This window comes from Perissodus microlepis, chromosome 1 (assembly GCF_051167445.1).
Source record: "Perissodus microlepis isolate ML-2025 ecotype Zambia chromosome 1, ASM5116744v1, whole genome shotgun sequence".
Taxonomy (NCBI): Eukaryota; Metazoa; Chordata; class Actinopteri; order Cichliformes; family Cichlidae; genus Perissodus; species Perissodus microlepis.
This window is the reverse complement of record NC_140461.1, coordinates 25,058,851-25,073,344: the sequence shown is the minus strand read 5'-3', so window position 1 is coordinate 25,073,344 and position 14,494 is coordinate 25,058,851. Positions and strand designations below refer to the sequence as shown.

Below are 14,494 nucleotides of genomic sequence, written 5' to 3'. Positions count from 1 at the left end.
GAAAGCATAAGCTGGTAATTTGTACATTTCACGAGTGTGGACACTCACATGTTCACGCATACACTCTGTTAAACTTCAAATGAAAAGCACAACTTCAGTAATGCAAACTTTGTAGAATATTAGGAGTCAAGATGTCTGAGAGAACGTGTGTGTGAATCCAAGATGGTATGTTCCCATCAGGAAATGGGTTTATGCTCTGAAGTCAGAGGAAAGCTTAACTACATTAAAGTCTTTCTCTTTTTTTTCTTTTCATAAAGCATGTATTAGGATCAAGGGAAATTTGAAACTACTTAAAATTAAGCAGCTTATGCCTTTTTGTCAAGTGGGGTCTAATCGGGGTAATTTAAGCCATATGCTATATTCAGTCACTAGCTTAAAGTGTCAGCCATGACCAACTTAGCAGAAAGTTAGGCTTCACGTTCCACTGCTTTCCAACCTGCATGATCCATGCACCTGTTGATAAGACCAAAGTCCAAGGATTAATAGAATAGAAAGATATTAACTCAATCAGCCACACCTTCATGCCTTCAGGGTGTGCAGTACTTCTGTATCTGTTGCTCTGTAATGCACAGAAGTCACACTTACCAAGTAAATGTAAAGCCTTGTGTCCAAAAATGCTGGTGACACAATGTTTTGAAAATTTTAAATCGTGTATTTAATTGTGAACAGTACAAAGAGATAAGACTGCGATATCTCCATCTTGAATACCAGCTGCTGTTGTTTCAACAGTTACAGTAGGTAATCCATCGGGGTGTTTGTGGTGGTCTTTTTGTTTTTGTTTTTTTGTTTCAGGTTGTACCAGATATTTTCAGTGGGTGATACTTTTGGACTCTAGACAGTCCAGACTAGTTCCTGAAGTTTTTAACTACTGAGCCTCGCTGTTGTAATATGTGCTTGTTTGGCATTGAATTCCTTAAATATGCAAAGACTTCTAACAACTACTGAGTATTCTTCGTTTGCCTGCTTGTTGTTTTAAAAGTGCATTAAGGTGCAGTTACAAATATGAAACTATAGAGCCCTATTAAATCACAGAGAGATTTAGATTTAATTAATACTTTTGTGTTGGTTAGCGTTACCACGTTTTTCTAGTTGTAGACTTTACTTAGGCCGTGTATATTACCTGCCACCATCTGATTGGCATCTGATCTGATTTAGGATTTTTTTCATCTCTCCAACTTTATCTGCAACTTGTTTACTAGTTGAAATATGCTAGATGCTACTTTTATTTTGAAAATGCAGCCGTTTACATTTTGGTCTGTACTAACTCAAACTAATTCTAACTCTGTGTAAAGTTAAAATGATTTGAAAATAACTGGATTCAGTGTTTAGTTTCCTGAAATGTTGAAGGACAAAACTTTGGGAAATACGATTCCATATTTGGACTCTTGATGCGACTTCTCTGTAATACTGACTTCAAATAGTACGGCGCCCTTAAGGCACGATGATTGAGTATTTCAACATCAAGTATCACAACACCGAGTATTAACATAGCAGTCCTTTGCTTTCACTACAGTTTGTGTGACGGCGAGGGTATTGTATTTTAATGTTAGGTTGTTTACCGCAAACACACGACTGTGAGGAAAACAGAATAATGAACAGCTATGTATTAAACATACTTTCACTTGATGCTTATATTTTGTCATTGTTTATTCCCACAGTGTTTTGGGCACAGTGTGAACCCATAATAAGTCTGCTTTGCGATCAAGCTGGCTTCTTTCATTTTCCCAGTTATTTTGTTATTGTGCGTTGTTATTCTGATTCTTCCAGAGCTTGAAAATAATAATGCATTTGATTGTACCTTTAATTGAGTTGTCCTCACATGTGCTTTTATGAATGTATGTATGTGCGTCTGAAAATATGTGGGTGTGTGTCAGTGTCTGCAGAGAATCTGGAAAAGAGCCTCAGGCAGATGGAGAGGCAGCTGCTGCAGCTGGAGAGAGACCTGGAGACTTTCTCCTCCTCCGATGACCCCAACGACATGTTTCTTACCAAAATGGCTATATCCTTTACACGTGTATGCATAGGCTCATCTCTGTGGGCCATCATGCAGTGAGTTACAGTAATGAACTCTTCACAAAGACCGAAGAATATCACTGAATGTGAATTTTATATCTTTACAGTAAGTCACAGTGGTGCTGTGTAGGCTGGTTATGGAGCAGGTTTCAGGTTTAATTAACAAGTTAAACCTAACATCAGGAAAAATGGTAAAGACTTCTCAGATCTTTAACATGTGTATCTTATTAAATGATGTGACCTGTGTGAAACATGGTAAAAAAAATTAGGCTCAACTTCACCTACTTTCAGTGAGTACAAAGATGTGGACAAGTCTTTTGTAGTATAAATAACTTTATTTATTGCTTCTATGTACATCTGCAAATGAGGCATCGACAACTATCGTGTGCTTTAGAGTGAAATGGCAGATGTGGACACTATACGGACAGAGGTATTAGGCTATTTACATATTATACGTACAGCAGTTATTATGACTGTATATACATCTAGTTTGCAGTCTAAATTCATATAAATTTGACCCACACTTTCTGGGAAGGCTTTCTATGGAAGTCATTGCCTGGTTATTCAGAATAGCACTGGTAAGGTTAGAGGCGGATGTTGAAACTCATCTGACCACTCCTTTATGAACCTTACTTTGTGCATCGTGGCATAGTCACCCTGGAAAATAAAAGGGCATTTTCCAAACTGCTCCCATAAAGTTGGATGCACAGAATTGTCCCAAATGTCTTAATAAGATAAATGTTAAGATTTCCCTTCACTGGATATATAGCTATCCTATTTAAAAGGTCTGTGATATGTTTTATGGTGACCCATGATGAAGACCACAAGCCAAAAACCTTTGGTCATGGAGTAAATTTGTTCTTTATACTACTTTATACACATATACTTTTGGGATCACACAAGATGCAAGGAATGGGGTGAAATGGAGGCAAATGATCCTCTCAGCCAAAAGGAGGAGGAAAAAAAGGTAATAATATGCTTTTAAGTAGAAAGGGAGAGAAGAATATACAGTCCTCCCACCCGTCCTCTCTTGGTTTCCAGTGATGTGCACAAGTGATGAGTGGCATCCCATTCTGCAGTCAAGTTTTGTACCAGTACCCCTCTTAGCTGCTTTTGAAGTGTACTTAAGACTGAGGCTATCTTCAAAATCAAGAGAGAAGCTAAAGAATGTGAATTAGGTTGCGTTTGACTTTCTGTCTTTTGTTTTCAGTGTCCCTCACTCAATTTTTTTTGAAGCCACAAATGTGTAATTTCTTTTTACCATTTGTCTGCCCACGTGGGAAATTGAAGTCCATTGCTGACATCGGTCTACATTTTGTTTGACAGCAGTGTAAATGATTCATTGTCTTCTGAGGTAGTTCTAGAGGATCAGGTTGACAGGTATGTCTCAGGCCAGGTGAGTAAGTATGTGTTCAATAATACACCTTGCACCCAGCCTCCTTCATGTAGTTTTGATCAATAGCCTAGGGGTTGGGGCACTGATGGCTTGTGCTGTAGTAGTTAGCAAAGAACTTGAGTGCAACACAGTAAGGTTCACTGAGAATGGATCTGACAGCTCTGTGTTTTTTCTACTTTGCTTTTCAATTCCTGATGTCTTAGCACTGATTAAAAACTATGAAAACTCTGAACTCTCTTTTGGTAAAAATGGAAAAACTGGAGGTAAAGTGTAATGTAGACGAATAACACATGTTATTGATGAGGCGTCTGGTGTCAAAATAAGACCCCAGACGCACAGTACAGTGGTCCCTCGCTATAACACAGTTCACCTTTCGTAGCCTCGCTGTTTCGCAGATTTTTTGTGTGCAATTTTGCATGCTGTTTTTTGTTTGTTTGGTTTTTTTGACAGCTCATTGAGTTCTGCATCCTGATCGAATGTAGACCATTGTCAGTCATTGTCTTCCATGCCGTGTCTCCTGTACAGTACAGACTGCATTAAGCTTGTCAAATTTACATAAATCTTTGATCACTAGCAGTGTGACTCTAAAGTAAGTTTTTAAGTTTTTTTTCCCCAACAAACACAATGTCAACAAAACTTTTCGCACCACCGAAGGCACCTGCGGTACCAACCAAAAGGCAGAGGAAGATGCTAACCATCGCACAGATAGTTGGACTTCTGGACATGCTAAAGGAAGGTAGAAGTTACCGTATTTTTCTGACCATAAGGCATACCAGATTATAAGGCGCAATAAGCAAAACAAAACACTCAGATAAGTCAAACTTTATTCAACTCATTCTTCTTGCTTCCTCTACTTCCGTACCATTGATTCATTAATGTTGAATTCTCTCGCAGCTGCTCTATTCCCATGTTCTGGACCTGGAAACAGGGTTTGATCTTTGGTTTCATTCTATAATACTGGACTTATTTTTCTATGAAGGTTTGAACTTTGTGAGAGTTTAAACAAGAGAGAAAAGTGTGAAAATTTTCATGCCTCTCTGAGAAAAGTGTATAAAGTGTGTAGTGAGGGGGGTTTATGGCCTTAAAACATCTATAGTAATTGTAAAAAATTAAGCTGGCTACTTCACGGATTTCACGTGTCGCGGGTTATTTTTAGAACTCAACTCCTGCGATAAACGAGGGACCACTGTAAACCAAAAATGTTAACTAGATGAATGTTACACAATTTTTTATTTTTTATTTTTTTTACATTATCATGTGAGAGTAACAAACATTAGCTACTGCTTGGAAATGAACTCTGAGCATTGCAAGGTGAAATATTGACTGGTCGTTAAAGTTACTGCCACATTGTGGCTAATAAAATCCAAAATAGAACTCCAATTTAAATTTTGAATTTTTTATGCTACGCTGTATGTAAGGCCTTCCTTTCAGCCATGATGGCACCTTTCTAGATCAGCAGCAAATTCCATAGGGACTAATGCACTTCCATACCATCAGACTTTTGGAATGAGCTGATAACAAGTGGGATGATCCCTCTCCTCTCTAGTCCAGAGTGTACGTGTTTACTAAACTTTCAAATTCCAATTTGTCTGACCACAGAACAGTTTTCCACTTTTCCTCAGTCCATTTTATGAGTTTTGCCCCAGAGAACACTGTGGCTGCTTCTTTGGATGTTAGAACTTTTACTGAACTTATGGACGGCAAATTAATGATGTTCACTGACTGATTTCTGAAAGTGTTCCTGAGTTGCATTAATTTGACAGAATCGTGCTTGTTTTTAATGCAGTGCTGACAGAGGGCCCAAAGATCACAGGAATCCAGTATTACTTTTCTACCTTGTCCCTTTTGTAGAGAAATTTCTCCAGATTCTTAGAATCTAGTGAATTTTTTTGATATTATGTATTGTAGATGATGTAGGTGATGAGGCACCTCCACAATTATCTTCCTTCTTATTCAGAAACCAATTGCTTTAGTAATTTGGCTTAAGGTTTTTAACCAACATTAGTAAGCAGTTTTATAATGAAACTTTTTAATTACATTTACACTTACATCCGTCCTGCATCCCTTAACTGCTTATGTTAAGAAGACTTGTATTTCAAATTAAGCAAAACTGATTACAGTAGATTTACAGGCATACAGTAGATAACATTTCTAAAAGTACTTTTGACAAGCAAATATTTATATTTATTTATTATTTAAAAAGTGTTATTGCTTATCCTGAAGAAGCCTTTTGAAAAATGAACCAGTCATGTTAGCACTGCAGATCAGCAAATTCTACGGTAACCAGCTAAACATGAGAATCTCAGGGTGTCACATTGGTGACATTGAAAATCCCATTTTCACTTCATGTGCCACTTGAGTTTACATTTACTGTGTGATTGGTCTAGTGTTACACTTCTAAATGTGAGCTAAGCTTGTAAAGGTGGTAGATTAGAAAATGAGAGAAAAAGAAGGAGAATGATCAAATGAAGACAGGCAGAATGAAAAGTGATGGGATGGGAGAGATGGGTGCCTTTGAGAATGAGCTGCAGTGGACCATTGCTTTCTCTGGAATAGGGAAGAAGTCAGGAGAGTGGGAACACGACGAGCAGAGATATTTCACACCCCACGATACTTATCAATCGCAGCTCTCAGCTATTTTTCTTTTTCTCTTGCTTTCCGTCAGTTGCTCAGACTTTCCTCATGCCTCTTTCCCCCAGCCCCTGGCTTGGAAAGATATTACTGACAAGTCAATCTGGGAGGAGTGCCTATTGAACAGCATTTACCCAGCTGTGAATAGGTAGTCCCATCCCCAGCCAGATTCAACTGAGGCCAAACCTCAAATAGGTCCATCAATTGAGCTATAATGAAGGGGCACAATAGGAGCCAGAGAGGCTGTCCACACACTTGTGCGATACCACACACACATGCACATGGCACACTTGCTTCTGAGACAACAGTGTTATAGTCATTAGCAGGACAGATGTCTAGGGACATAAGAAGAAATTATTCATACAGTTTAAAACAGATTAAATCATTTTTTAATCTCAGATTCTTTTTTGTCATACAACAAAAGATTTGAATTTCACTTGACAAGGTCATCATGTACGATTATAGACAGCAAGGATTATGATTTATGGAATATGGAAAGGGAATAAAACTGTAGCATAAATATATTTTGAACAGCCAATTCACGGTTACTAAATTTTTGCATTGAGTGAATAGTGAGTTTGTGTGTGTGTGGTGACAGCACTGTATGCCCTGCTGGTGGACTTGATGCGTTTTAGTACTTTGACTCTCCCCCCCTCCCCTCCCCTCCAACACCTCTCCAGCACATGTTGACACAACCATTACCCATTTGTCCTCATCCACACGAACGTAGCAAAGCTGTCCTGCGCTTCAGATAGGAGGACCTTGTATTGCTCTTTCATCTTAAAGTCAAGTCAGACTTGTATTTGCAGTATTTGCTAGGTCAGACTGTTGAAGACATAACCATTTTGTGTAAAGCCCAACTCTTGCACTCTTCAAGCATTTTAGAGTGCAAAGACTTGTTGCCTTAAAAATCCTAAGAAGAGTAATACTGTGCTTGCTGCAGAATTTGGAAGTGATCCAGAGCCAAGAGCAGAGTTAAATGCAAACACATCTATTTAACTGTGTTTACACTAACTTTTTCAGTAAGCAATAATCTCATTAGTTAGGCTTTGAAAAAACTGGTGGGCAGGGTTAACGTTAAAGTAGAATGAACTTTAAGTGCAGCAAAAATGGAGTAGTGTAAAATGCACACACTTCGACCTGACTGAGAGCTCTTAATGCCAATGTTGGTTTATCTGCATTTTATTTCCAGCTTAATTTCTTTGCAACAACAAGAGGGAATGGCTCTCACTTTTGCTGTCAAGTTGGAGATGCTCTCATCAGCCTTGAATGGATACTTGGTGTGAAATGTAACAATGACCTTGACCACAACCCTCACAGCTTCAGCAAAGTTGCACGGGAGCAGTATGACAAGCTGGTGATCATGCACGGCAACATGGAGACGCTGTATCAGAACCTGCTGGAGTACTTTGCTATTGATCCTAAGAAGACTTCTGTGGAGGAGCTGTTCACTGATCTCAGCAACTTCCGTTCAATGTTCACTGTGAGTACATGGTGCAATCCTTCATTTTATATTTATTTTTTTAATATCTTGTGTGGAGTTGGAGACATTTGCATATTGAATAATGTTTTGACTTTTCATTAAACCTGTCCTGCTATTAAATCCACACAGGGATTAGACAATATTTGTGTTACAGGAACTTATATATGTCTTAATGAGAAATGAATGACTCAGCCTGTCTCATATTAAGATGTGCTTTTTTTTTTTTGAATGGATTTATTTACCATTTGGTACAATGTTACATTAAGAGAAATACTGCAGTGCTACTTCATATCAGCTGGTGTTTTTAATGCTATTTAAGAGTGTTTCATTTATGGGTGCATTTTCATTTTGCCTCTTGTTAACATATTTTAAGAAATGACAGAATTGCTAATACTAAAACTGTGATAGATAAAAAATAGCTCTAACCATAAAGCACTCATTAGTTGTCCAACATCCATGAAGTTAAAGCCCAAAGCTGGAGCAGCTTATTCTAGATGTGTCGTTTTGTATTTGGTGGTCAAGATTGCATTTACCCCCCCCCCCCCCCCCCAAAAAATAAATAAATAAATAAATAAATAAATAAATAAATAAAAAAAAATACAAGCAAAAAGGCAAACCACAAAATAAGTGAAAGATTTGCCAGAGTTTTATTTCAGGTTTGAGAGGGGGGAAAAAAACCCTTGAAAATAGGGGTTATTATTTATTTTTTTATTCACTGCCTGTTTTATTACAGAACTTCTACTTCGTTCTGTGTCCTGTGGCAAAATACAAAGCAGAACAGTGCCAGTCCTGTGTAGTCCAGTCCCACCCGGACATTTATGTCATCCCTGAGCTCCGTGCCCTTATCAGTCTGGTGCTACTGTGAGCTCTGGAGCTGCAGAGACCCACTGTGTTTAATCAGCAGGATTAGTGGCACAAGCCACTGGGCGCGACAGATAATAGTAGCTAATTAGCCTACTAAAGTTATTGCCCTGCCCCTAACTTAACATCTACCCCACACACAAATGGATTTCATGCCTTTTTGCTTTTTTTTCCCCTCCCTCCCTGCATAGTGATTACTTATGCTTTCGTTTTTTCTTGTAGCCTGCTACTTTTTTTTTGTTCTTGTTGTTGTTTTCCATTTATGCACTCTTCAGGCAGAGTGGCCGTGGGGTTTTATCAGTGTCGTTCCTAGATCAGAATTGACAGAAACTTTAATGAAGCTTCGGCTAAAGTACAAATGCAGCTGCTTTCTTATGGATCTTTTTTTGAAAGGAAGGTACGTCAAGATGTGTAGCAACAGAAACTGAAATAACAATATATCCCTGCACATATGATGCAATTACTGTAGGATATGTGAACAGCACAAAATTTGTGTTGCTCTGGCTATTGAGCTTGGCTTGTACTGTCATTTTTTTCACCCACTTGTCATTTTGCATTTCTATAGCGACGGGGTGTGTGACTGCTGCCCAACCGGCACCTTTGCTATAAAAGAGAATGGGTGTCAGAGCACAAGGGTGCCAATGTTGCAGTGTATGTGAAAGACTCTTTGGCCCTTCAGAGAGCCCAAATTTTTTCCCAGCTACCCTGTTTATTTTTGTTGATGCTATTGATCCCAGGACTAACGTGTGCTGTTATCCTTGGCGCATTTAAATAACTAGAGTTGCCAGAACTGAGGCTAAATGATGTCGATCTATTCTGTGCATTACTATTGCCTAGTAATAAAAACAGATTTTAACATTTTGTGTTCTTAAAGGTAAATTGTAGCTCAAATCCCTTTTATTTGAAGCCTATGGTTCAGTTTTGAGTTTTGCAGTAGCTTTTATGTTCTGACCAAACATAACAGTTAATGATGCTGCCAGTGAAAGATGAACAAGCCAAGTGTTATAAAGGCTAGCATTATATGGTCAAAACTCCCAAGATAGCTATTTATTCCCCTGCGATAGGTCAGGGTGTTAGCAGCTTACACTCTCAGCAATTCGTTGAAATGGTCACATCACGGAGACACATCTTAGGAAAAGCCAAGGCTAGGTCAACGAACATAGGCATACACTAAATCTAAGCATTGTAACCTCTCGGTCAGATCTGTGTCAGCATTTACCCTGCCGTGCCGAGGCCCATGCTAATAGGTGCGTGCTGTCTCTAGACCACTGCCTGGGGCAAACTGAGCCTTGAACTGTGTGTATCTTGTTGGCAGAATGTGTGTGCATGTTTGTTTGTGCGCATATGTCATTCTGCATTGGCATTTTTTTTTTTTTTTATAGAAAAAGCTGCTTAGTTATTTCACACACAAAGATGTGCACACACAATTGTGCACACACATGCAGCATGCCCAGTCACCCGTAAGAAGGAGACACAGGGCGAGGCCGCACATCTGACAGGAATCCAATTGAGCGTGTCTAATGGCGGACATCCAGGAGAGAAGGAGGGCGAAGCAGACCTGCAGTGATGAAGGAGAGCAGTAGACAATTTTACAGAGCTGGTTCTCCCTTTCTTTATTCCTCTACATCACTAGGTCTCTCGCTATTACAGTAACATATATATATATATATATATATATATATATATATATATATATATATATATATATATATATATATATATATATATATATATATATATATATATATATATATATTTTTTTTTTTTAATCAAAAGATCTCTTAAAGTCTGTGTTACCTCAGTTCATATTACAATGTTACTTTTCAGCACGAAGATAATTTTTAATTTTACATTTAAAAACAAATAAAAATTGTCTTACTTGTGTTGAAGTTAACATTTTATTCCATTCAGCTGATGTCCCCACTGACATTTTAATTCTTATTTTCCTAATTGCCTCTGCGATTTAGTAAGACAGCATAGCTTCTTCATGCTGGCTGTAATCATAACAATTTTTGTTTTGATAAGGGTGTTTTTGCTGTAATAATCTTTAGCTGCTCATTTCTGTTTTGTTTGTGAAGTTTAAAAGCCATCTTTTTTTATATAACAGACCCACTTATAGTATTGACCTATTACTGACTCATTGTTTTCTTGAATGGTTGGCAGCTTTGAAAGATCTCGATTTAAATAAGAGGTTTTTTACGCTTCTACATCCTTCCTCAGTGGATCTGCATAATCATATCATTGTAATCCCCTGCCATTTTTCATACTGAACAGGGGCAAAAAAGAGTATTTGTACTTTTGTACATTCCTTAAAAAAATGAATGTCTCCCATCATCCTCAGCTGTAGTTTGTGCCTTTTAATAATTGGCCAGTTAACACATAAAAGAAACCAAACTGTGCATGTTTAAAATATCCCTCTAAACATCATAATATGATAACATGGATCACCCAACATTTATTGTTTCATTCAGAGCCCCACTGTACCAAAGCACAATTTTACATCAAGGCACAACCATGGATGTAAACTATTATTTAAAGGGGGGAAAAAGTCTGTACTGGTATTTGCACTTATCATTATTCAGTTGCCATTTATGTCTGTAGTTCTTTATATATATATATAATTTAAAAAATTGTTGTATTTGTGAAGTTAGTTTTAATGTGTATTTTATATATCAGATGCATATATGTTCAAAGAAAAATAGTCCCATCTGTTAGACTGTAAGTGATACTAATTTCATAACTGACTAAACTGTATAGGGCTATTCAGATTCTGAGCAGCAGCATCTCTGTTTGATTGCTTTAGCACAAGTATATTTACTTTGTTTTAATAAGTGAAATTGCCCTTTTCATGGAAGAGTTTTGATGAAATTTACATTAGGCATCAGTCATAGCTTGTAACCTGGGATCATTTAATTGTTCCTTACTAAAAATGTGCTGCACATTGGTAATCCTGTTCTTCTATTTTCTTTTTCCTCATTCTTTCTGTCCTTAATTTACCAGATGCCCATTAAGAATATAGTCATTTTTGAATTGTTGGTTGCTATAAGCAACTCACAGTCATTCCATCAAATCAAAGTTCATTTTGTCAAGTAGTTGGTTTCATTTAAAAATAGTTATAAAAAGAGAGCTCTGAGTGCTTCACAGACATTTGGTATTCATCTCACCCTCTCTTATTCTTCAATACTCTCTTCTCCTGAATTTCTATAAGCCTGTCGAGTGGTACTTATCAATGTTTTTAGCTGCTATTGTCTACTTATGTGGGTGAGTTTAGTCAAATGTGTTCTAAACCCTTCCCATCATTTTTTCTCGCTGTATTGGCAACACTTTATCATAACTGTTGTAAAAAGATAAATTGATGAATATATACAATTTACTTATACTGACTGCAACAAACAACAAAACTTGATGTTGATTGCTACTGGACAATTAACTAAGTCGTCTGAGAACGCTTCCATCAAAGTTTACATCTCCTTAGTGTTTGGATTTCTTTTATACATTAAAACAGATTTTAGAGTTAACAGAATGCTTCAGTTATTGTCTGTTATTACCTGTGATTAATACACTATTTGGACAGAAGTATGGCGCAATCTACACATTAATGTTAGAGGAGTGACTTGGCCGTTGAAACCAATTGCATGAAGGTCCAGGCACACAGTTTTTATGCTGAAGCTTGTAACTATGTCTCAACTCAGTCAGCAGAAAGATGTCGATCTTTTGCACTATGCGCTTCAGCACTCATACAAAATCCCTGTTTTGTATTGTTACGTTGTCTGCCACTATTGTTATGTTGTTTCCTAAACACTTCCACTTTGCAATAATGCCACTTAGACTTGATTGTGGATTATCTAGGATGGAAGTAATTGACTCGTTGCAGTGGTAGCATCTTATTACAGTACCACACTTGAATTCAAGTGAACAGTTTTGAATCGCCCAATCTTTCACAAATATTTGTAAAGACAGACTGCATGGCTAGTTGCCTGATTTTATACAGCTGACTTCAAAGTTTAGGAGATATAACCCATTATTTTTCTCCATGTAGTGCATTTCAATATGTTATTCAGAAAATAAGAACTTTTTTAGCATGCAATCTTACAAAAAACACTACTTATAACTTATTTAATGATAAGTAAACATGTAATATAATTTTAACAGTACAACAAAATGTACTGAACTTAAATAAAAAATGTTACCTACATATTGAACAATGTTTGCAGATTTATTAATTGATGTCAGATTTTTCAGAAGTATTGTGATTTTTTTTTTTTTAAGCACTTTGCAAAAGGCACATTTGAAAGCAAAGTAAGCTTTGTGTGTTCTGGGGTATGAGCTAAAGGCTCTGAACACTTACTTTAGGGCAGTTTTTATCTCATTCTTAATATCAGATCCTCTGTCAGATTTGATTGGTTAGGTCTTGGGTTTTTGCTGGTCCAGTCAAAGATCTGTCTTAAAGCCACTATAGCATTATCGGGATAGTATGTTTTGGATAATTGTCATTGGATCAGGTCACATTTGTATACTCTAGCAGGTTTTCTAAAAAGCCATCTCTCCATTTGGGTGCATTCATCTTGTAGGAGCCGTCTCCCCATTTTTTTTCCTGTTGAAAAGAATGAAGAAAAAAAAAGTCATTTTGTAAACTCAGCTCAAACTTCTATATAGCCTAGTAGCTTCCACTGCATCAATTTACCATGAAAACCCAGTTGATCCATACCTGCATAGATGATCAGCATCTTCCCAACAGTCCAGAGGACCACTAAAACTCTTCAACCATTCGGTCAACGACGATGATGTGGGTGTTTTGGTTTGTTTGGGATTGTGATGAAATGTCAAGGGAAATGTCAAGTTAATCAATGTAAAGTTACCTGTTGCTGTCGACAGTAACATTGCTGTATTACATTAAGATTATGACGTAATATTGGCATGCGCAAGCCACCTTCACCCTTCAAACCCAAACAGTACAGGGAAAAAAACAACAAAACAAGCTGAGTGGGCTTAGACACTTTGTCCATTGTGTGTTTTTCCTAAGTTATAACCAACTACAATTACTTTTTATAAATAAGAAAAAGCAAAATCTCAAGTTTGTCCAGTGGAAGATTAACGCAATAAGGGGCCAACATGGAGCATTTACTATATAGGATTGCAGTAGTGTTTATATGCAGTTATATATAGTTAAATTTAGCCATGCAAAAAAGGATTAAAGCACAGGCTAACAGTGATGAAACCATACCACTGTGTCAGTACTGTATGCAGTTACAACCCTATTATTAGTAATATACACTTTATTTATTCAATTGAAAATTTCTCTGAGCATCAACAAGACCTTTGAAACAATCAAATATACTGAAATGTTTTGAATTCAAGTTGACCATATAATTTCCAACTATAGTCACTTGTATGCCGACATAATAAGATGTTGTCAGTGGGTTTCAATAAGTGATTGCCCCTCTTTAGTGTGCCCATACTACGCAGTTCTTGTAGTGTCTGTGTATGTGTTTTTGTGTGTATACATTTATGTTGGTTTGATATTACTATTCTATCACTGACCTGCCCATCAAGCTGAGCTGTGTAAAAAAAAAAAAAAAACCAAGTGGAGGGGGGGTTTGAGGGGGAGAACTTGGGTGTTTGATGAAAGCCTAGACTCCCTTGCTTTAAGTGACTGGCTATTGATCAGGGTGGCAATCGTGCTAGCACTCTATTAAATCATAAGCAGTCTGTCTCTCGGCTGTGGCGTTATTGAGCTATTGAAACGATTGGAGGAGTTTAACAACAGGGACTACAGAGCCTGCAGTTACAATAGTTGATGCATACCAGATGTCCTTATAGACGGGTTCTCCCTAAAGAGACTGATTCAAATGAATGACATAAGTTTGGAAGTTTGGCTACATCAGCATGTTTAAATGTCAGTAACACTTAGTGACATCTGAAAGACTCAAGACCAAATATTGATTTTAAACAACCACCAGTGTTTACTTGTATGAACTGTACTGTACATAGGTTATTCATGTTTAAAGGCCTCCAGCGAATAATATTTGATCCTGCAAATTCCAATAAAATTCTCTTAGGACAGAAAAATATAATACTTAGGTGCAGAAATATTCTGGAGTACAAGAAGT

At 37.3% G+C, this 14,494-nt stretch overlaps 1 protein-coding gene across 2 annotated transcripts in view; it reads left to right on the top strand.

Moving 5' to 3' along the window:
- LOC146393898 (protein diaphanous homolog 3-like) overlaps positions 1-14,494 on the top strand; it is a 158,154-nt gene that overhangs the window by 77,961 nt on the left and 65,699 nt on the right. For both annotated transcript variants that reach the window (XM_084936855.1, XM_084936850.1), the window contains 2 exons: positions 1,875-1,999; positions 7,359-7,523. In XM_084936855.1, the coding sequence (XP_084792981.1) occupies positions 1,875-1,999; positions 7,359-7,523 (290 nt within the window). The remainder of the gene's footprint in view (positions 1-1,874; positions 2,000-7,358; positions 7,524-14,494) is intronic.